At 39.2% G+C, this 25469-nt stretch overlaps 1 protein-coding gene across 1 annotated transcript in view; it reads left to right on the top strand.

The window, feature by feature from the left end:
• Positions 1-25469, top strand: part of LOC126870786 (homeotic protein empty spiracles-like) — a 55020-nt gene that overhangs the window by 13465 nt on the left and 16086 nt on the right. The window contains exon 2 of the mRNA XM_050628821.1: positions 12447-12619. Within this exon, the coding sequence (XP_050484778.1) occupies positions 12447-12619 (173 nt within the window). The remainder of the gene's footprint in view (positions 1-12446; positions 12620-25469) is intronic.

Raw genomic sequence — 25469 nt, 5'->3', positions numbered from 1 at the left:
GTATATTACGCGGAATATTCGTTCGTTTTTGAAAAAGTGCTTCGAGCTAACGATACATAGTAATTATAAATAATTCTTACATAGTCGACGTTAGGAAAGTTTATTTTTTAAAGCAGAAATTTAAGTTCCTTTCCGATTCCTAGAATTAGTGGCGATAGCGACCACGCGACACGCTGTCTCTGCATAATTAACGCAATATTGTGTTACAATTATTATTAAGATCATTAAATTGACCTCAATAGCTTTCGTATGATGTAAAAGCGAATTGCGGTTATATCAGTGTCAAAGCACTCGTGACCTCGTTATTACATAGATGGCGAAAACCGTGGAAAATTTTTGAATAATGAAACCTTCTTTTCCATTTCCCTCATCTAAATCCACCACTTACAAGAAAAACACTTCAAGTTAATAGCCATACTGTTGGATAGGCAATGAAAATTCAATTAGCAGTGAATGTGTTGAAGCTACATCTTGACCCAGTTGCATGGAACACCGTAAGATCTCTTACGTGCCTCTTCTTCCTCTCACCATATATAATTAATACCCATTATACGTAGAAAAAAAAGGCTTCTTCGTTCTTAAGAGAATATCCATGTAACGAGGCACTCGATTTGGCGAAGAACAGAAGAATCACGTTAAAAACGTCTAAACACAGAAGTTAAATCTCGTTACGTATCTATTCTTCGTCTGGTCGCAATGAGCTGACACGGCGCGATTTTTTAATGACGTCTGCCAACGGCGAACGAACAGTTGCAATACTAATTACCTCTAATACGCGGTTGCGCAAATGGAATGGACGTGATAGCGGAATGAATTCCCGCCTGTTGGTCTGCCGTCGACACCGCTTACGGAGAATTGATATTACGAAAGGGAATTGCCTTTGCAGTTAAGTCACGAGCAATTACCATTAAGCCCGTTCTGAGTAATTACCCTTTTGTTAAGTGAAACATGTGACCCGCGGAACGGCACGATTCCACTGTGGTTTCGTTAAAACGTTAAAATCGTCGACCGGTTCCGGGCTTACAAATGCAAATTTTACGACGCCAGGCGTCGAAGAAGAGTACGCTTCTTGGAAAATTGGTCCCGAACGAGCCACGGTGACGGATCAGCAATAATCAGCAATACCTATTCGAATGTAAATAAGCCTCTAATAGAGTAGAATTATTAGAATGGTCGTGGATTATGCGTGTTTGGCTATTTCGAGGATCGATTATGTAATTTTGTCTTTCTTTCTACGAACAGACGAATTTCGGTTATTTTGGCTATATCGTACCCCCCGACTGGAATATTAGGATCGTTGGAGGATTCTTTTAATTGCTTCTGCAATGTTCTAATAGCTCTACTTTGCACGAAATATTAATTGTAGATGATAAACGAATATATGTAAATAGCTTTCTTTGATTGAAATTTAGCGAACTGCAAAATTGAAGCTGTTACGATTTCGTTCTAGACTTTAGCCGCTTCTACATCGCTTTGTAGATGTTAATTACAGTTTACACAATTACAGTAGAAGGATCATGATTTTCTTATTGTTTGGTAAATTAATCGAATTGTTAGATTTAGCATAGCGTCCAATTTTGTCCACTTCTCTCGCCGTTTTGATCTTGGCAGTGTAAAACGACGACATTGAAATCACTCGGCCATGTATCTCCATCCCCCAACGGAGGCAGTGAATTAAAATTTAAAAGAGGTCCCAGTGAAACTCGCGTTAGAAAGCAATCGAGTGACGCGAATGTTCAAACTCGTAATAGAAATCATGCGAACGTTTCCATTTGTCGTTATCGAGGCCTGGTATAGTGGTTCGCGATACAATACCGTGTTAATCAGCGTTATTAAAGGGACGTTTACCCTCGTGACGTTCGCACCATGGGGTGTCCATCGGCAACAATGGCGTTCGGTAGCCTTCCCGTCATCCATTTTTTCGAATCTTGATTTCACGCGTGTTCCACGTGTTTCCATGTGTTTGCCCCCGCCATTTTTTATCTCCTTTTTGCTTTTTTTTTTCTTCAACCGAGCCATCGTTTCGAACCGATCGAAAAACGCCTCTGTCGTTGATCTTTTAGGTTCCATCGACAATGACGCGATATTTCTCTCCCCTCTTCTACTTCGTTCGTTCCTTTGTGAATCGGATTGACGTCTTCATTGAGCGAATCGTCACGGTCGATCGGTGATCGCGATCGAGTCAGAGATCCACCGTGCAAATTGAACAATCGAATGATCTGATTTTTTTGCAGCATGGACTGTGCGAGCGCTTCTTCCTTCTCGTTGATCGACATTGTCTGACTAGTCGAACGTCACTACTGGTTGCGTTTTATAGAGCGACCAAGTAGAGTAGCGTTTTTTTCGAGTCGAGAAAGCACGTATTTTTCTGTTCGGTCCTTGAATGGTGAAAGATAGAAATAAGCTTCGTCGAACTGAAATTTTCGTGAATCGAGAAGGTTTTGTGCGAAGGTGGTTTTCTAAAAAAAGTACGATAAACGACGGATAAGATCTAAATTTATTTAGAATATTGTATTATGAATTTCTGAGTTCTTTTCTGTTTTTTGAAACATTAGTGGATCGATGTCGTATCTTATAACACTCGTCTATTAACTAGCAAGTCTCGTACGAAAAAATATTCTACTTGCAATTTTTCCAGGCAAGAGAAATAACGAAAATACGTATAGGATACATAATCAGTGCACAATTTTTCACTTCTGTCAACGTACAGTTGCCGCGTTAAAAAGAGTTAGCGAAGATGTAAATAGGACGTTTAATTAAATAAAGAGCAGTAGACAGCGTTTCGGTTCTATCAACGCGTACTCGCAATTTTCCCAAATAAAAGAAATAGCTACAATACACACACACACACACACACACACACACAGAGGATATAATAATTAATGGATAATATATATCTCACCTCTGTCAACGTACAGTTGCAACATTTAAAAAAATCAACGAAAATGTAAATAGGACATACGAGTGTGTATCCATAATTAGTTATGTTTCACTTGCGCGTACGTGCATATGCAATTTTTGCAAGAATTAACGAAAGAAGCAATCGTGACGCGAACAAAGTGGTTATCCACATGTAAAATATGCCGCTAATTGCTGGTACGGCAATTAGATACGTTCGTTACGAGGAGTGTCGTTCGTGTATGCAAATGGTGCGACATCTTCAATTCCGTGCACGTTGAAAAATCGTTGCCGATATCCGGTATCGGTGGATGACTGCTCGTGTCGAGCAGCCAACGAATCGTGTAATTAAATAGTAATCGCTCATTACCGTGGCTCCGTCGTTTGTTATATTGGCGTATATGCACGCGAGTTATACTTACCTATAATGCAACATATTTCTAACCGGTTTCGATGGAATCGAAATTAATATGTGGATAATGAAAGACTAGAAGCGCCATTACTTAAAACCTATAGGAAATTTTTTGAATATTTTACTTAACGAGAATATCATTCTCATTTGCTTGGCTATAACGACGATATTTTATTTTAACAGGAATGCAGAATCGCGGATGATTAATCGCTATAGGAAACTATATAGGCGTGTGTTTTAGAACTCGTAACTCGTTAACCTGTCTCGTTCGGATTGCCAATATTTTACACGTAATAATTTAATCACTCGCAGCTCCGTTCCCTCAACGTATCGTTACATTTCTATGAAAAATATAACTACCGTTGTTTCGAAGCTTATCGAAATAAATGATTCGTTATTGAATTATAATGATAATCGAATTATCGTGCAATGAAATTTCGTAAAGAATCTCCACGGTATTTAACTTGCATGTTAAAAAAAAAAAAAAAACCTTTGATTTACTACGTTTTGTAATATCGTCGATATTTCAACGATGCTCGACTATCGTGCTCATAATGGTTTCATAATTCTAAAAGTTGAAAGCTCGTTTAAAAATATACATAGAAATTACAAGATTTAAACAGTCAATTATTCGTTATTAATGAACTTCGATATTCAATGAGATAATCCTTAACACTTGTTACATGCCCAACATGGTTATTCGTCACGTATTTTTATTTTTCACTAAATAACAAATACTTATACATTTGCAAGAAATATCTCGTATTCTTATAGGTTTTCGTATTGCTTTCAATCACGATCAATGTAATCACGAAGGTCGTATCCAATTACAGTATTCGTAAAATCTCGAAATATTTTATGCAACATGCGATATGGGCATTAAAGTTGTCTATGTGAGTAATCAAATATCTTCAAGAACCGGCGTGTACGTATTTGGTTATATATCGGTGGCTGTGATTGTTCGTTCGTGAATTTACATAATTACGGAGGCGGTTGGTTATATATACGACAGCTGATTTGCATACTTAATTCCGTAATTGGCGCTTCTTAATTGTTTAACCAACTGCGTAATTCAGCGAATAATATTTCGTCAGAGAATGAGCCTTCCGTGACGTTAATGGTCCATGGTGACGCGATTATCCTCGAAAACATATCCTGTGCTCATCTCGGATCGATCGTACGGCCTCCTTCTTCTTCGCGATACACACCGTTTGACGACGGCTTTTTTTGGAAATTGTTAAATACGCGATCGTAGAGATTATGCGACGCTTCTTAGAAACACCTCTGTACTGTTATGTCCATATAATTTTTTATTCTTGGAATATTTGATACGAAGATTAAATCTACGTGTTTATGGATTACGGATGGAAGCTGTCAAACGTTTTACAAGTTTAGAAGATTCCATCTTTCGTAACACCTTATTATATTCCTTTTTGTGTTATTGGCTGTAGTTATTTTCATTCATCCTTCTCGTTTCTTTGCTATTTATCTCCATGTGAGACACGCTTGACGATTTAACGTCTCTATCCACAATGTGATTTCTTCTTCGATATGACGTTTTACCGTTTTATCGCAGCAACATCGATCCTCTTGTCACCGATAGCAAACGTAAAACTTTGTTCCAATTTATATCTCACTATTTCTGCTGTCTAAATATCGAAATCCTTGCGTCATCGTCTCAAGAAAATTGTATACCTAAGAATCTACTTTTCCTTCCGTCTTAAAATCGTTCCTCTCCAACGTAAAAATCTCCTCGTCAACACCATCTCTTTCATCACGCGTTTCCAGACTCCACTATCGTCTTCGAATCCTAAAACTCGTCCTTCAACGTTTCCCGTACTCTACCAAAAAACCAACTTCATCCCTGCTTTCACTTTTCCTATATTCTTCTCCATTGAAACATCTCTGGAACGTGTTTTTCATTCCGCAACAACACCTACCCATTATTTAACGTTAACATTTCTCCTTCGCAGCATCTCCTCTCCGCAAAACGTCTTGCTCGTTCAACATCGTCTTCGAGGGCTTCAAAATCTTTTGCCATTCCCGGTTGCTCCATTCGTTCACCGTTTCCCTCGACCTACACTTTTCTCCTGTTGCGTCGTTAGCGAATCTCTAGGCGCTTCCTAGACGTCGCCCACGGGCGTCCCGAGCCTCTCCCGGTTCTCTGCAAACAGGAGAAGAGGACGAAGGAAAGGACGGAGGAGCGAAGGTTCTGGAGGACGAGGGCGAAGGGAAACGACGAAGAGAAGCTAGACGGCCTGTAATTACGGGAAGCTTGGCTGTGCGCAGCTGAGCCGCCCAGAGCGACTCGAAATTACTCAAAAATAAGACCAAATCGCGAACGTATCAAATTATAACCCCGATTCCCTACCCCCTCCTTTTATGTTTTTCCTTTTTTTTCTCTCTCTCTCTCTCTCTCTCACTTTCGTTTCTTCTTTTGTCGTTTTTTCCCTTTGGTTTCGCTAGAGCTGGCGACCAACGGCGTTTCGAACGTTTCGCCGAGCTACGTGAATCGTCCAAGCAAACGTCGACCCCGGCGCTAATGCGTTTTTAATTGTTGCTAACGCGACCGTAAACAGACCCGATGCAAATTCCGCCGCGATACACTCGATAAGGCGGGGTTCTAGTTCGTTTCGTGGCGGATTTGTTAATATGGCTGCAGGTGTAGCGCGCGTATCCGAGGGTTGAGGAGGGTACGAGGTATCCTGGAATAGAGGAATCTGGGTCGGGTAGTTGGAGAAATTTTATAAATTTCGGAAAGAGGGCGATAGAGAATTTTTATTATTCTTTCGCTAGAAGTCTTGACTTTTATATCTACGACGTGCTTTCCATTTGGATTTCCGTTTACTTGTTTCGAGGGTGAATTATCGGGGGATGGAAGGTTTTAGCGTATAGTTGTTTTAGAATAGTTTCTAGTATAGTCGCTAAATTTTGTGAATTTTATGGCGCGAAAGGGAATGGATCTTTGCTTGGAACTTTAAAACTATCGTTTTAAAGTTATCGTGAATGTTGTAGCGAATACTCAGGATTCTGAATATTCTACTGTCAATATATCGCTTCTTGGCACTGATAGTGGCACAACGGAGTAAACTTCGAATTCGCTTTTATCGAATAGAAGGCCTGCATTATGTTTCTACTTTTATCACGTAAAACGGTATATTTATAATTCCGCCAGTTTTGCGTCAGAGGGGAAAATTATTATTCATGTATGCCGCTATCAACGTGACCTTAGTTTTACAACATCGGCTCCTCTTTATTTGTTTTGTGACGCTACAAGTGCAAAGTCGTACTGTTTTCACGAATAACGCGGAATACCCTGTGTCGATGTCGTTGAAACGTCTGGCGAAAACTTACTTGTAAATTTTAAAGAATCTCTCTTTTAAAATTTCCATCTTTTCGGTCGTGCCACTATCAGTGCCAAGCAACGATATATACGTTGATCCTCTCGAGGATCTCGCGCGTACGATAATGTGGAGAACTCTGAATATCGACGATAACGTCGATCGTGTGCACTCTCCTTTGGTCGTATTTAATTGCCACTTTATTTAATTTCCGTTTCTTTGAAAATCATAGTATTACGAAAGATAGAAAATACATATCCTTGAAAGGTATTGTTCGCGAGTTTTATGAGCCGAGCTAAAAGAAGACACGACGACATGTAGAAAGTTCGTAGAGTAACCGTGTTTCGGCTATAGGCTCTTCTATGTGTCTATTTAAATGAATAAACATCTACGTAAAAAACTTTCTACTCTGCAATTGAATCGTAAGCTGGCGATCAAAGATACTCGACTATCGCTATCAGATAGAATCACGTAGATCCGTCGTAAATAGCGACTATCGAAGGAGGTTAAACCATAATTTTCTTATAACTCTGCGATACCAAGAAACTATGCATTGTGAATGTCATCGTTATGTAGTTAACTACATATAGTACGTTTACTACGTACATATGTTTATAACATATACTACGTATACAGGGTGGTTGGTAACTGATGGTACAAGCGGAAAGGGGGTGATTCTACGCGAAAAAAGAAGTCGAAAATATAGAATAAAAATTTTTTTTTTTAATTTTTCCATCGAGACAACGATCTACAGTGAGATCCGTTATAACGAGACGCGATAAAGTGCACGCGTACCGAGCGAAAATTCAAAGTCGATTTTCTCGAAAACAAAGCCTCGAAGGAAAAATTTTTATTCCATATTTTCGACTTCTTTTTTCGCGTAGTATCCACCAGTCACCAACCACCCTGCATATTAGCAGTGTTTATGAGTCAGCGGCCGTTTAATGTTAAACGAGATTAAAACGAGTATTGTATTCGATATAAATAATTACAAATTAGGATTGACACTTATTGATCGTTTATATAACTATTAGATATGGAGAAATAGTCTGTGTTTCCAGTTTCAAATTTCGTCTAACTTTGTGCGCATCGATCTCTAAATATTAAAATATCTCTGGTCATTTTTGTCACTTAATTTCTCATTTACCATTTTCTTATCGTTTCGATTCGATAGGTAATTTTTATTGTTTCTGTATCTCGAACTTTCGAAATACATTCGCTGAGAGGTGGTTGTATATCAAACATCTGTGACGTGTGTCGTTGCATTGTCACTGAGAATAAAGTAAATCGTTTTAACGATATCATCAACTTCATCATCGGCTTTATTTAGTTAAAATACGAAGAGAAGGCTGTATTAAACATACTCGTTAGTCACGCTAAGATTGCCAAACCACGTATTACTTTCAAAATTAAACGAATCTATAGAAATATGAATTCGAACGAAGAAGAGTTGCTCGTTTTGCGTTTTTAAAAACGCAAAAACATTTTCTACGTTCGATAAATTATAAATTACGTTGCCCCAATGTTCTGATCATAACTCGGTTCTAAGAAAACATGTTCAAAATTATCAAACATCTCACACGTTATATATATATGTCGGAGATGAAAGGAAAACCGGAGCCTTCCCTTTGCAATTTTGAGGAAGCCTTCTAATGCTTTAGCCTAGATTTTATCATAACTGTAATTAAGCAATTGTCATTTGTAATTGTTTGACATTTGTGAAAGCGAAAGTGGGTTCGAGGTGACAACTGGTCGCCGAACGTAGCCACGGTCGAAGGTGTGGATCGGTTGCATCGTTCTCCCTAGAAATCACATAGAATTGTATTTTAGAGATGCTGATATAATGGAACACACGTTGTATTAGGAATCAATCTCCAGACAGAAACTGCCTAGTATCGGCGTTTGGATCTTTCTCGATGTTTCCAAAGAGTATACAACAAACTTTTGACAGAAATTGCCTAGCAACAACGATTGGAACCTTCTCGATGTCTCCAGCGAGCATATAACAAACAAATGCAGTCGTACAGCGAAAAAGATTTTCATCAGATATTCATTCGTGCGATCGCCTTGGAAAGTGATACATCGAGCAATTTACCGAGTGTCTCAGCAATTGTATTTTTGTGTTTAAAATTATTCTACGCATAGCAAAGAGTTATCCCGTTGACCGTGGATTCGTTAGAACCCCGGAAACATTGTTAATAGTGTTCATTAAATTCATTATTCGTTAAACCTATCAATCGTTAATCTCATTATTCGTTAAATTTATTATTCGTAAAACATATTATTCGTACCTCTTATTGTTTGTTAAATTTATTATTCTTTAATCTAATTATTGGTTGAACTTAACGTCTGTTAATCTTATCATTCATTAAACTCAATGCTCATAATATTTTGTAAAATCTTGTATATTCGCGTAAATATAATCTCTGTCTCGTAAAACGATGGCTAACTCAAACAAAGAATCGTTACGCGCCTTAAATCCTAATGATAATCCGACATATATATATATATTACTCGAATAATTTCATTAATTGGAATTAATAAGAAATCGATTTATGTCGTATATATTTAGACGTCATATGGTTGGTTAACGATCTGACGATCGAGAAAGTAATTAGTTTATATCAAGTTTCGATCGTCTTCTTCTCTTTCAATTAATCGTCGATTAATCATCGAATGGTTAGGAGAAGTTGTCCGTTCGCATCGACAGAAGGTGACGTTTCTGGAAAATAGAGTCACGACCAAGGTATTAACGTTTCTATCCATCCGTGCAACAACTTTTCACGCAATAACGACGTTAATGATCAGTCAGATGTTATCGAATAATAACTGCAATTATTAATAGATTATCGAACCGCGACTCGCGTGGATTTCGAATTAATCGACGCGTTTAATGCGACGGGGCCTTCGTGCTCGTTGTTGCCTGGTTGTATCGCCTCTTACCAAGGAATAATTAATGAGCTGGTAATAGTGGTCTTAAGTATACCGGGAACATTTTTCATCGTTCCTCGCGATTCTTGAAACTTTAAAATGGATAAAAGCATCGAATGGTGCAGAATCGTAATTTCATGGAAGGAAGGGTATCTATTATCTTGCAACTGGCGTCTGAATAAAATTTCAAAGAATTAAGAATTCAACGTCTAAAAAACTAAACATCGATCACACGAAAGCTACGTATTTATGCATTTATTTTCCTCTACTCGCGTTTCGTTCGTATTAATCGCTGTATCAACGTTAGATTTTGCATCGAAGGGAATTTCGAGAAAACAATCGGGTAACATTTTTACTTAACCGCTAGTTTTCAGACTTTGGACTTTTATACTTCGAATGAACGTCGATGTTGAACGCTAAACGAGCTATTAGAGTAAACATAACATTGTTTCAATTGTCGCGAGAAAGAACGAAAGAAGAATTTCGAACCAGCAAACCCGGTTGCTTCCCACGAAAATACGATATAAAGCGAAAAGAAAAGAATAAGGGGAAAATTAATGTAAATTCATAAAATGACATAGAATCTCGAGGACAAGAAGAAATATCACTGATTCCGGTAATTGATTGAAATAATTGATGGTAGTAATCGCGACACGTGTTCAGCCGCTATTCACAGGAACAAAAGGAAGCTAAGAGCTAATTCAGTTCACGGGCTGCCGATCGATCGGACGAGGAGTCGCATTGCCATGCAAACGCATGAAATGTTAACTGGGTCTTTAAGTCGCACGCATGGTGCGCGTTTCTCGATCGAGAAGGTCGAGGTAGAAAAGAGACCGCTTTAATGGCCACATCACGTATGCACGCGCTGGCTTAAATAAGACGCGTTTTCCACGTGCTTCGTACGTTCCTTACGATCTCAGGTTCTCGTCTAAACGCATACCCTTGATAGATGTTGCCTTGGCCGCTTGTAAACAATGCTAGCAGCATGATCAAACAACGATTGTCAGTCATCCACAGGTTCTCGATGATCGATCGTGCGCTTTGAAAGTTATAGCACACTTTATTCTTATTTTCTGCTTTTTTAATCATTCATTTACCTATTTGCACGCGATACGTTGAAAGATTTAATTCTTTATATTCTGTCGAGTTTACCGTACAAAATGCCGCGTTGGCGATGTGAAAATTTCCTTTCGTCGTTTTCACTGGTAAAATTAAATTTGCAAATTATTTATGCTCCGTTTCTTTCTTCGTATAAAGCTGTAGATTCGATTCTAGACGTTGGCGAATTTCTAGAAACGCATATTTATTATATCGAAGTCTATATTAAATCGCATTTAGAAATAACGAGGAGTTTTGCGTTCGCTGAAGTGTGATGTTCGATCTATCTGAATTATACACCGATGCTAGTTTTATCCGGATGATTCACGTAGATATCCTTTGATCTTAAATATCAAATAGTTCCTCTCCATTTGTTTATACTCTTTCAACGATTAGGTATTAGTCAAATTGATATTGGATTTCTCCGCAGGCGCGTTATCTTCCACGCGAATTTCTAATAATTCAATTCGAATTATTATCCAACACGCGACAACTCGCTCCTCGTACGTTTTCGAAATAGAAATTATTGCTTCCAAAAAGTTTCCCTCTACGATCGTATTCGACTGAACGATTTGATTAATTTATCGCATAATAAAGACTTCTAGAATATTAAAGGTCGAAAGTTAAGTCAGCGTATTATAATCGAATCGTACGACGATATTAATCACGGTTACATAATCGAGAATGGAAGCTGGCGAAACGAAAAGGGATAAAAAGAGCGAAATCGAATTCGATCGAGGTCGGAAAGTAGCTCGGGATAGCTGGGACCCGCTGGTCGAGAGAATCGAGCGATTTATCGTCCCGAGCTTTCCCGGCAAAGTATCCCCGGCCGACTTCCGGCAGACGTAGGTATCGGTCGATCGACATGACTCTTTCGAGGTGGAATACTCAATTACCGAGCGAGCGGACTTCTAGGTAGCCAGCGGCTCGTGCAGTTCGTGTCCGTTTTTCTCTTTTTTCCACTTTTCATTTTCTTTTTCTTCTTTCCTTTCCTCCCCAACCCTCATTGTTCACTGACTCTTTACGAACGAGCGAAGCTTGCGTGTCGTTCGTTCCTGACGACGCGTGGACAACGTCGATGACGAGCGTCGTTTAAAAATTAATCGCCGCCTAATGAATTTTCCCTGAATCGCGTTATCTAATGTAATTTAACATTTTCTCTCGTTACGTCGAAAATTTCTTTCTTCTCGCAAGTTTTCTATTCCTTGTGCTTTGTATTTTCTTTAGGTTCCTTTAGGTGTTTCGTTCTCCGTTTCTCGTTACGTTCAATCTTTTTACCTTTCGTTCTCCGACTTTTTGAATTTTATGAACAGTTAATACCTGGACAGTTAAGCACATGGAATCGAAATTGTAGTATCTTCGAAAAATGGGAATTTTGTTCAAGTTAGAAGAATCCAAGTTGGAAGTGAGAGCTTGAGTAACGTAATAGCGTGCTTAATTTAGGTAGCAGATGTTAAGATACAGTGTGTACGCGATTCAATCTTCCACGAGAGAACTGGATCGTTTATCTTGGAGCCAAATTTTCTTTTTTTTACCGACCTAAGCTTTCAAATCATCCGAGAAAGTTGTAGGATATTTATCAATGTCTCCGGCGCGGTGTATAATTGTCGAAATTTTTTCCAATAAAAATTGAGCAGAGAGAGATCCGAGTAATTTAAACTTAACTAGTATCAATTTCCCCTTTAAAAAAGAAAGGAAAAGAGAATTCCAGTTAAATGTCGAATCGCGACACTGACTAATTCATGGGTTTCTTGCGCGTGTTCCAGGCCCCGACATACCAGGCTTTCTTCTGCAGCCATTCAGGAAGCCGAAGAGAATAAGGACGGCCTTCAGCCCCAGTCAGTTGCTCAAGCTGGAGCACGCGTTCGAGAAAAATCACTACGTCGTCGGTGCGGAGAGGAAGCAGCTGGCGCAGGCGCTCTCGTTGACGGAAACGCAGGTAACATCCTCCGCCTATTCCATAGAATCAACCCTTTGCGCTCCATATTTTTGTCGCACGGTGTTAGTATTGATCCTATATTAAATCGATAGTAATTCGAAGCATTACGTAGAACCTTGTAGACCGCAAATGTTTACGCACTTACGGGAAATTTCAAAGTACGTAGAAAATGCACAACGATCGCAAGTGTATGTAAAATATTCAGAGCAAAATATTCGATTCTGCGCTGTAGCCTTTCCTAAACCTTCCTCATTCGTCCCATCCTATTTCGTCCGAGAAAGCTTTACGCGACCCCAGTTACGTAAAAAGGTGCATAATATAAATATACAAACGTATACATCGATCGGTAATAAATCGAAGAAGTTTAATTTTAATTGTAATTTTAGTTGTAATTTTTAACGATTCTCCGTTATTTAATTAATCCGAAACATATTGGCGAGATAAGCGTGCTTGATCATTTTTGCGCGAAGAATTAAATCTTGGCTGCGTGTTTGATATAACAGAATACGTTCAACGTTTTTTTTTTAATTAATCGGTACTTTGATATTTTACGATTGTGACGTTATGTTGTGATAGATGTGTAGGATAAAATGTTGTTACAAGCGCGTTTAAGATAATTTTAGAAATCGTGATCCTAGTTCCAAGTAAATACTTAAACGATTTTCTAAAAAGCTTGTGTTCTAAATATACGCCGTGTAGTAGCTCGGTGAATTCTTTATGATCTTTGCACGACAGATGATCGACAGTTTTCGTTTCACTGGCGTATAGCAGTTGGAAAAATGTTCACCTACTCACAATCCTGTTACCATAGTACCTTCGAGTGAAGTATTTAAGTTCCATTCCTCTCGTTGTTCGCAAATATATGAATTTGCATAAATATTCGTACTCTAATAACGATCTGTTAAATTGAATATAAATTCTGGAGAAGAAAAATTTATAACAATCGTCGTATACTGTTCATAACTTCGATAACGATTTCAATGCTTAGCTTACGTTAGGCGAATTCTAAGGAGGAAGTGGCGCTCGTCTCGATATAAATCTTTCTAAATTCATTAGAAAAATTAGGATCCTTCTATAAAAGAAGAGAAAATCGAAATTTGATGGATTTCGTGCAATTTCACGGAGCCTGGCTGCGATCAGATCGAATGTCGTGCAATTAAATATCGGCAATTAGTAAGTTAAAAGGGTAGGAATAGAAGACGAGGTGATGGGCTGATGAGCATCTCGCCGCTGCACAACAATTATTTCCGTCAAAATGGTTTACAGAAAACGGAGAAAAAAATGAAAACTCGCGTCGGGTAGAGAATCCGCTAGGTCGAGCCGAGCGTCGTGGCTAATTACCCGGCAATTAGAACCGTAATTACAACGCGGTCGGGTGCAAGGGCGCGAAGCAGTTCAGCCGGCATCAAATTACTCCGTTTAACGAGAACGGCTATTCAATTATCGGGAACGTGGACAAAATTCCGCGGCTATCTCACGCACTGCATCTAAAGCCGCGTGCACAATGTCACCGAGTTTCTTTAATTTCGATCTTTGAATTATGCTCCAAGTCTTTTAAGATTCGCGTCTCGATTTCGAATTCTGTTACAATTGAGAGAAATTTCTTGAACAACTCTATTATTCCTCGATTATTTCGATAACTGGATGGGAAATTAAGGGCATGTTTGTGCGAGTTTTAATAGCAAGATTTGAAATTTTGTGCAGAGTGCAGCGGAAAAATGTAAAGATTCGTCTTTCGCGTTCTGACACCATACCGACGGATTTTTTCAACAATCGTGTCAGTCGTCGATTAATTCGATAAATTGGTAGGTTAAAGGGAGACGTACGCGAAGTTTAACGTCAGGAATCAAAGGAAAATGATTGCGACACAATTTGCAAGGTTTTTCTCAGAGATAATTCTATATTCGATTAATCCGACACGGTGCCAAATTTGGTGGAAGGATTTAACATCTAACCTAAGCGAAATAAGATTTTACCTCGATGCTAACCTCGAAAATGCATCGCTCTAAATTCAGACCTCCGACACAAAAACTTTTCATCTATAATATGGCAGAAGCGTTCGAGGCGTAATCTGCCTTAACAAGGGCCCATAAATCTTAAGTTGCCGTTTCCACCATCTTTCGATCCTATCTCGCCACCTAACCTCCTCTCTACTTAAATCAATCTTCACCTTGCAACCTACCATAGAAACTTCATACAGCAACGAAACCGATCTGACACCGGTTTCCGAGACTAGTTTCGCAAATCAGCGTCCATCACACCCCATAATTCCCAAAGTATCTCTACATCTACCTCCGGAGCAGGCCTTAAGCCAGTTTCCATGGATGCAGAGGAACGCGCAGTGGCCTTTATTCGTTCCCTTAATGGTCGAAACGTACGAGAAAGGTTGCGGGACAGGAGCGAGTAACGAGAGGTTTCATATGCTAATAGCCGATCGAGGGGTGGCGAATTTTAGGGTGGTGCGTGCTGTGCTTCTGTTTCTCTGTGTGCATGCACGAGCTCGTGTAAAGCGGTGCGTGTTGCTGCACGATCCAGATGCATTACGTGCATATATCACGGACAGGCGTCGCGTTATGTATTCCATGGGCGTAACACGGTTCAAAAAAAGGGAGAGGGCAAGCGTAAAGGGGAGCGTAGCGGGGTGGTATTGTGAATTTAAGCCGGGAGAATGGAGGAGAGCGGCTCGACGCCATCTTGGTGTCACGATGGAAACAGGCTTTCGCTCTTCCGCGTCCTCGACTTTGGCCCCTCGTTTTCTCCGCGCCCGCAATTTTCCGCTAATGGCAAATAGAAACTTTCTCGCGGGGAAAATTTGTGGCTTCTCGCGATTAAAGATTATATCGGTTTTGAGCGATGTAGATTTTCAGCGGTATATACAGTATAACCTTAGATGGTATCTAACCTGTAAAAATGTCCATCTAACGCAATTTGCATAAATGTATAAGAGCGTAAGATTTTGCACTGGGATTAAGTGGAGTTAGTTAGAGCGCCTGTTTTACTCGTAGAAATTCCAATTTCTCGCGAATTGTACAGGCCAATTTATGGCCAAATTATGTTTTATTTGTAGAAATTTGAATCTTCCGCGGTTATATAAATCTACGAAATTGTATAAAACTGTAAAGTTCGATCTGTGGAAGTTTTTTTTTTTTTTTTAATGACTTTGGAACTTTTTTTCTTCGATAAAGGTTTCGATGAATTTCGATGAATACGTAAGTTCGAGGATGATAGGTTTCGGATTGAAATTGGATGGTGTTCGCTGTTGCTCGTCCCGTAAAAATTCTCTAGCATCCACAAAATACGTAGGATTTTGTAAGATAAAAATTTCTGGGAGCGTAATTACGCAAAGCAGGGGCGAGGAAGAATGATCGCGTCGTTAAGGTTATGTTTGAGATGCAATTAACGTGGAACGGTACAAGTTCAAGTGGCACTTAGTGACCCTCTAAACACCGCGCATAGATGGTTGCGTGTTGCGCGTTTTACAAGCCTGTGCTTAACTCGTGCTCGTTAATTAAACTTATTAAGCGAACTCGCTATTTATGCAAGATAACTAAAGCAAACATTTGAGTCAGTTTATTAGTCATTACGGCCGAGCGAGTGAACTTTTCAAGGGGAAAAATTTTCGGTAATTTTCGATCGAACGTCTGGCAATTTCTTTCTTAGAAAATTTACTTTATTATTTTAATTGAAGATACGGGAAACAATTGATGGTAATTGATGTGTGTTTTGCATAATGCTTATTCACGACACAGTGTCGGACGTTAATCACTGGTTGTACTTCATTATCTGATTCATCGAAGAGGAAAATAATAAAACTGGCAATCAGATAGAAAAATCAGATTGTAGGATTACAAACGCTACTTAAGAGCAAATCTGTTATTCAAGTCGCAGATGTACATATACTTAGACCGTTCTAGACAACCTTCTATTTTTCTTTGAACGAAAGGAACGAAAATATCAGAGGTTGATTAAATTCTTCGCTATAATACCTTTTCCTTTTTCATATTTCTTTGAAATCAAAAAACATACTGGCTTATTCTTCGTTTTTATAAATACCTTTACATTATGAAGGATCATTTGTCCTTTTCTTCCGAATATTTCTGTCACGACATTACGACCAATGTACAGAATACCGCAAACTATCATTGACACTCGAAAAATCCTTCTTTCGTAGCAATATTGTCGTTTATTGCTAAAACTTTCGCATTCTACGAACTTTTAGTAAAATTTGTTTCGATTTTACTCGATTCGCTTCGAACATTATGCAAACCTATTCACAGATTGAAATCTACAGTCTAAAATAACACGATCCAAATTATGAAAAACGATAGAAATTACAGTCTGAATTAAGAAGAAAAAAGAACTGATAGTTAAAGAAGACAGGCGTACAACGACTACACAAATTCACCAAAGGCGAATCGCGTGTATACTCGCATAAGCGCGCCAAACCGCTTGTTCTCGCTTGTTAACATTCATAAAGCGGAGCATGAGTTACACGCGACCCTGTGGCCCTCATTAGGCCCCTAATTACGCGCGATTAGCCTCGTAATTATCCAACGAATACCTTACGCGCAATTCGACTTAAATCGCAATCTCGTTTGGCACGAAGAGAAAATTTTCCTGTAAATTTAGATGTACGACAGTTTCCATGGCTGGTGGATAATTGACACACGTAATCGCTATTTGTGAACCACCGATGGTGTTTGATTTAGCAGTCACGTCTGAAAATTTCTCGATTCCTAATTATTTTATCCGTTTCCAGAGAGGGAGAGGAAGAGAGAGAGTGAGAGAGAGAGAGAGAGAGAGAGAGAGAGAGAGAGAGAGAGAGAGAGAGAGAGAGTAAACGCGGAAACGTTTGATAAAGCGTATGGTTAGGTACGTGGTGTCATTTTACGTGCAAGTCTTTGCCGTTTGAAACTTTAGTCTCTAATGAGTTAACGATTAAGAGCTTGATTTAGTGGTCTTTAGCGATTGCGTGATGACGGCATGATTTCAGTGACTAATGGGTAGATTGCCGAGTGACGTTAAAGAAACGCAATTTAAATAGAGATTTTTAAATTACAGATAAAATAGCGATACAGCTGTAAGCTCTTAAATCTTACACAGTAGCGTTATGAAACAGAGATATATACGCTGGCCTCTATCTTAAGTTAGAAAAGAGATCAATGCAATTTTCCATGATCAATGACACCGGGTCGATATGTCGCACTCACAGAACACAGTAAAAAGATGTTGAATTACGTTTCAGTAAACGTGGCAATATCATTCTGCTTTTATGATTTCATGGAAACTAGAAAATGGAAAAGAAGGCCCGTAATTCGAATTTATCATACGCAGTAGCGGATTAACTATCTGAAATTTGTTATCTCAGGCCAATAAGAAATCAACGTTACTTTCCTATCGATGTCAGAATCTTTTGAAAATTGAATATCCTTTTTCGTCGATCTCCTATCACGTAAAATCCAAATTGTTTCTCTAATCTTCCAACAACAAACTTTCACCGCACGTATCTTTCCAATAAATTCAAACGGTCGTACCATAAATCATCGATAAATATCGCAGAACATCGTGCCGACAATTACTGTTAAAATCCAAAATTAAAGACGCGATGATGAAACGATAAGCTCGATGGCTCCTAATTACCAAGGTGCCTCCTCCACGCGATTCTTTAATTAAAATATGTCCGAGGTTCTCGGTGGGAACGTCCAGACGTGCTGTTCAGGACTACTGTTGATGGTTTTACAACGTTGATCTGTTATTATAATAAAGTTATGGTCACGCTAATAACTATCCCTATGACCGTATTTTGCGAGATTGTTATCGTTAACGTTGTTAAATTTTCATTAAGTTGGCTGCATGTTAAAAGCTAAGGATTTGTTAACAAGCGTCGAGAGACGGATAAAGGGCAATTAGTAAACGTTAACGAGGCCGGTAACAGTGGCTTTTCCGCCATCGATACAAGACGATGCGTTTCGGCGATTTTTCTTTCCGCCGTTGCGAGATTTGAATGAGAATTTATTATTTCCTCGCAGCTTCATAGATATGTATTTTCTTTTTTTTTTTCTTTTTCTCATCGGGCACTTTTTTAACTGTTTTGTATTCTGAGCGTTATGGAAGGAGAGATAGTTAATTGCTTCGCGTTATCTCGATCATCGTTAAATTCTTGTTAAACGGTTACCAATAGTTCAGCAGCAAAGCTAACGATCGATAGATTCGAAGTTAACGAAGCCAGAAACTTTCCTGACTTAATTGATTCTTATTATTTCTGTTATCATCCTTGGCATTACCCTTTTGACCAATTTTCATTCTATTTCCACAATTTCCCCATTATTAACTATATTATTAGCCAAACCATATTATAACCCATTAGCCAGGTACGTTAAATTAACGCAACGTTTCATTTGTGATTTTCCCTCAGTCAATTCGTATCATTCGAATCTCATCCAACAGAATTGAATTCACGTTGTGATGGTACAAGGCAATTCCACAAATTTGCTCAACATCTTTCCCAGTTACTATTTTTTCATCTACCTAAACGCTAGATGTAATTTTATAATAGCTGAAGAAAATGAACTACGTGTCTTTGTTCGAATCATAAAAATCAGCTTATTTAATGAACATCCGCAGTGTATATTGTACTGTGACCGAACGATAACTTACATTATTTGCGTCTCTTAATAACCTTTTCATCAATGTAACTTCCATCGTTTTACTGGTCGGCCTTTAATTAATTAAGAGACACTAATAGCTGGTAGCTGCTGAATATCGTTAAACCTATCGTTTCAACGTGCAGAAATACTTCAGGAAAAGGTGCAGCGATATTTCGTCGACCCCCCGTAATATCAAAAAAGGACTGAAGCAAAGCGAAGGCAATTTTCTCTCGTATTTCGTGCTTCGTTTTTACGTGGGCTAGACCGCTAGGCAAGCCTGATTCCGGCCCGTCCAATTATCCTCGCTTAGTAATTCTGTTTTTGCACGGCGAAATATGAAACTGAGGCCCTTCTTCTCCTCTTTGTTATCGCTGCAGTTGAAATCGCGAACGATGTAAGAAAAAGAAACGAAAAAGAAAAAGAACAGAAGAAGAAGAAAGAAAGAGAACTAATTGTTAGGCCTGGCGAGATCATGCATGCGGAAAAGGTTCGTCCCGGGGGATGCAAATGCGTCGGTTACTGGATCGCTCGGTTTTATTGCCGCTGACGAGCTTTCACGTCGCAATTAGCGCGCCGACGCTCCGGTTAAGCAATTAAAGACGAACGAGTACGTTTGTGTAGATGGCGCGTGAACCCGAAGAACCGAATTGATGAAGAGATAACAAGCAGCATCGAGCAGGTGAATATGTTGTCGCTCTTGTCCCAACTGTTCCGTGCCCATGTTTGGCTCGTGTCATTCATCGGTTGTGAAATTCGTCGCGTTTCGCGTTGATGCGTAAGATCGAGAAATTGGCTAATGAAATTCTTAATTAAAGGAATTTTTTTTTTAATTAGACCAACTTCTGCAGATTGAATCCGCTGACGGTCGGCGATAAAAATAAGCCTATAGCTAGGGAAAATAAGTATCGATAAAGTATATCATTTGTTTTGTGCAGAAAAATGTAAATATTAATTTAAAGTTGTTTGTTAATTAACGTGTGTAGTACAAGGGTCGGTAAAAATAAAGTAAAAGTAAACTTCATTGATATACGACTGTATCTGAATGTAAACTATTATGTACATGAAATCTAATTATACGAATTGTTTGTCTCTTGACGACTTCATGTAAGTGGAGTTCTACTATATATCATCGGTTGCAAATGGGTTAATTGGCGAGGATGTAATTATGCAGAGGTGTGTGGAAGATATGATGGAAGAGTTGGAAAGTTGTCAGGATGATTAAAGGTGTGTTGCCTTAAGGTGGGCATTCTGCAGATTTTTTATCCATTGACAAGTATGCATTGTAATTATCTGCAGGCAGAAGACGAGATGAAACTATTAGAACGTTGCCAAAGGGACGGAAGAAGAGATCTTGCGACGGAGATGCTTTATATTCAACGACGTGATCGTGGAAAAACGAGGGTGCAAAATGTTACAGCAGCGTCTGGCACTAAGTTCGCGTTGAAAATTTGGTTCCAAGATTCTTTGGTAAAATGTCGCCGGATTTTTTCGATAAACGATAGACGTTCGATTCTGTAATATCTTCTGTCGTTTTCCAAATTCGTCGAATAAAAATCATGCTCCGCGTATATGTAACAACCCTCTAAGAAATAATTTTCTTGATTATAGACTTCCTAATAATTAAGACGAAACGTATATTTCGTTACGTTATATAAAATCGACATGAAACATTGCTCCAAAATCAATAGCAATCAATAAACTATAGCTATAAAGCTATAAAGAACTATTTAACAAACTATAAAGAAAGGAGGGAATTACGAACATGTGCTTCGACTATGGAAAAAGCGTTGCAGGGATAGTCGCAGGATTAATGACGCGAATCATTTTCCATCGGAGCTTTTAAAATTGATACCACGCTGACGACTTTAATTGATTACGAGGCCGCCGGAAGACGATTAATCTCCAACCCTTCTCCGGATTTCGATCAACGTTTCGCATCGATGATTAATGCCAATATCGCTACAATGTTGATGACTCGGGGCTGTAAACTCGATGTGCTTATACATGTTGCCACGTGTGTTTGTGTGTGTGTCGTTAGAAACGATCCACCGAGCAACAGCGTTAACTTTCTCTAATAAATCCACGACAACGACACACGTCGAATAAACATCGTAGCGCGAAGACGATTCTTACGAAGCGAAGATAAAGCACGGAAGAAGAGGAGACGCGTGTGATCAATTATTCGCCATAACGTAATGATGTTTCGTCGAATTTTTGAAGACGAAGAAATGCGAATTATTCGCCGTACCGTTTAATCGGTAGCTTATGTTTATGATAGCAGTGTATCTCAGTGAATATACTTTCACAGCATATTCTGCGATAGTCGCTGGAAGTTCGTAGACTATTTGATCGCATTTGAAACGTGAAATTGATGTCGTTTCGAAAGTTGATTTATAGAGCAGGCGAATCGTTCAAAATGACTTTTCCATCGAACGTTTTATGTACCGATTGATCGAACGAAGATTTCGCTGTCGGAAGAAATTGAAAATTCACAAGCTTAAACAAACGAATACAAACTCTTACATTAACGAACATCTTACAATGATCCAACTAACTCGAGAAGCGACTATCGTTTGCTTCGATATTTCGTTCCATATAATCTAACTTTGTTCAACTCAATCGATAGCTCCGTTGAAAAACTTTCAGACAGCCAAGCTTCACGTTCCAGCAGAAAGTTTACGATACAAATTGCGAATATAACGTGCGAATTGCAATGTAACCGTTCCCGTATAATCCAATCTTAGTTTATAATCCAAACACAGACGACAGTTTCGTCGAAGAAAACTTGGAGAAAGGCGAGTTCCAAATTTCAAGGGAAACTTCACGATGCAAATTGTACGAATCGCGATGTGACTATTCTCCTGTAACGTCGCATTAATCGCAATGTAAACCAAGTATTGAATCGAGCATCATTCGCCTGGATACCACGCGACTCGGATGTTTCGTACCAATCATCGTGACTCTCGCATCTCGGGCTTACGATCTCGAGTCATTAAACCGTCGGTACACGGGCAATAAGATCTGCAAGTCCATGCATCAGAACGGACGATCTTAGCGTGGAGGAACGATCGGTATCGCCGTGTGCTCGTAAACCTCGAAACCAGCTCGAGAGACGGAAGATCGAACCTGGCCCGATAATTAACAGCGCAAAACCAATCGAGATCGGCCGCTTGTTTGCAAACCAGAAGATGGACCGTTGCTTTACAAAGTTGCATTAACGAGCATAGGGAAAAACTAACAAGAGAACGCCCCAATGGATTTGTATCTTGGTCACCGAAGAATTATCGATGTCTCGACGTAAGAACTCAAACAGCATTAAGCACGATTGTCCGTGATTAATAGCGGCGTGCGGGCAAGAGATGAAGTATGAGACAGATTATTAGCGGACGAAGAAGAAACGATCGACGAGAGAAACAAAACCGAGGAAAGTTGCAAAAGGAAGAACAACCGAACACGTCAGCGGTTAACACCTACAATTAGCGAGGCAAAGAGATCAACAGCTGGTAACGTGTTAATAAATCATCGAGCGGATCGTCGTCTCGAAAGAATAAAGGTAATAAGTAATTGCGGAAATAAAAACACTTTGAACGAGAGACGAGTGAGATTTCAAACGACAGATTGAGAGAGAAAGTCCAAAATGTCGATCTCTGATCATTACGCGCACCATGAAATCGTTACGGATCGATCGTGAATATTTATATGTAGATTGGTATTTTCGTGACCACGGGTGAAGAAATGAAAATCAAGCAGAGGTTTCTGTTTCACCTGCTAAATATCGAATACCTTGCTTTTCAATATTTCATCCTACATATTTTTGTATATTATGCAAATTCAAACCTCTTTTTGCACTCTTTTAAGTCATAACTAGCGAGGCAAAGATCTAAAATTCCTAACGGGTTAATAAATCATAATATTGTCCTCATAAAAATGGAAAGCGGTAAACTAACAGCAGAAATAAGAATCTTCGAATAAGAGAAGACTCTAACGACGCTGACATTCCAAACGAGAGAGAGAGAGAGAGAGAGAGTCTTTTGCTATTATTCTAAGCACGAAATTGCCGTGTTTTTCATAGTTGATTGTAAGTAGGTACTTATTAGCAGTTATAATTAACGAGACATTTGGTTGGTAAGCAGAAAAGAAGGTCAGCAGTAAATCAGACATTTGTCGTCGCGGTCGTTCTTGCATATAGGTACCTGTCTAGACCTTACAAAGTAATCGGTCGAGTATGGTTAACACCGGTTTTAGCCGGGTCCGTAAATCATCCAGTTAATTGCCGCTTATCAGCGTAACGACAGAAACGTCTTTTCGCGGCTGTAGGAAGGCCAAGGGAGGCGGAGAACACGAAGGACAATGAAAGGGGTCTGTGGATGGTACAGCGTTGGCCAAACGTTGCTCTAGATCGAATTTATTCCACGTCTCTTATTTGTTATTTGAAATTTTCAAACAGAAGAGACGGGTTAATATACTGTATAAAATATAGGTTCCATTCGAGACGCTAATAGTTTGTTTCCATCGGTTTTTATCGATCCTCATCGATAAAACGAAATTGGTTTGTCAGAAAGAAGTATTCCTTGAGGAGTACACAGATGTATGTAGTGTCATAATAGATGGGATATTATAGTTTTGAATAAAAATATAATGGATAAGTAATGGTTCGCATTTTACGCGAGGAATACGAGATTGATATCGATTAGGAATTGAAAGAACGAATTGGAATTAAATAACGTATAAACGATCACGTAGAAGTAATAAGAATATTAATTAGTAATAACTAATTCCAGAGGATGAATACAAAGTTTCCATTCGAAAGAAGTAAACAGTAATTACATACTTTGAACAAGGATATAACGGTTAAACGAGTTTCTTTTCGATGGAGAATACTCGAAATGTACCCCGTGAACGAGTTAAGGAATTAAAAAGTAAAATCACATAACCAATCGACGGATAACGAATAAACGAGTAGAAGACCGAAATTGAATAACAGCTAAACGAATAACGAATAAAATGTTAAGAAATAAAAATCTATTCAAATAACGTTCAATTCTGAGAAATACGTTTTTGTTGTGGGTGCGCCCTAACGAACGAGAGCGCCGCCACGGGGCCTGTTGCGCCTGCGCAGTGCATCGAAATCGTCTCGCGGGCAAAATAAACGCGGCACGGCCATATATTCTCGACGCGAAATACGCGGTGATATTTACTGCAACGTTATTAGCATGCTGGACTGTATATTACCGCGTAATTTGCATCGGGTTTCAGTTGGCCGGGTACGCGGCCCCGCGTCGTTAACAACCTTATAATCTCGCGCGCACACCATCGTATCCCCGTTCTCTCCGTTTTTTCGTCGCTTCGCCTTAACCCGGCGTAATGCCGGGTCCGCATGGACGCGAGAACATTGTCGGGTGGTCGCTGCAGGCGTTTTTCGTCGTCATACTCTACACGTTCATCGCGAAGGGGTTCCAGATCCGTTGCCAACACCTCGGGCCACGACTCTCAATGTCTAATCAAATTCGGTTGTTGTTGAACAGTGGTGCAAATTGGAGATGATAACAGGTTACTCGTTTCAGGGTTCTTTGATCGTTCTGTGGATTCTCTGTGCACTCTCTGCCGGTGTCTTAGGACTGTGCGCAGTTTTGAGCATCTGCTTTTTGTCGGCTCGCATTCTAGTTATTCTAGTTATTCGCGTTCCAAGTTATTTCTTGAGATTTTTATTTCGGCGAGGAAAATGAGAAAAGACAAAGTCTCGACGATTCAAAAGACGACTGTGCAGATGAATCCTTCAACCTGCGATACGCTTGTGTTCTATAAGTATTCATCTAACTGGAGTATAGAAATCGAAGAATATCTCGTACCTTTTGATAATACCTAATACCTTCTAATATAGTAAATAGACTATTGTAATATCTCGAAAATATTCGTTTATATTTTCTTATTATATCTTTCGATTATATTTCTCGGTCAACCTAATTTCATTTCGTCAAAATGCTTACCACGTCTTTTTTTTATATCCGATGTCACGATTCGTTGAGCAGACTATACATTTGTCATTATTCCGTGTAATAGCTCCACAATGTTGCTAATTAGACGTCATTTAGTTGCTAAGAACGATAACATCGTCCTTGTAGGTTACGTTGTCATTATTCTAGGAAATTCTGCCGTATGTGAAACACCGTCGACTAATGTTCAAAGCGTAAAGCGGGATACTC

The sequence above is a fragment of the Bombus huntii genome, chromosome 10 (genome assembly GCF_024542735.1).
Source record: "Bombus huntii isolate Logan2020A chromosome 10, iyBomHunt1.1, whole genome shotgun sequence".
Taxonomy (NCBI): domain Eukaryota; kingdom Metazoa; phylum Arthropoda; class Insecta; order Hymenoptera; family Apidae; genus Bombus; species Bombus huntii.
Note: the sequence above shows the minus strand (reverse complement) of the source record. Positions and strands in the feature narration are given on the sequence as shown.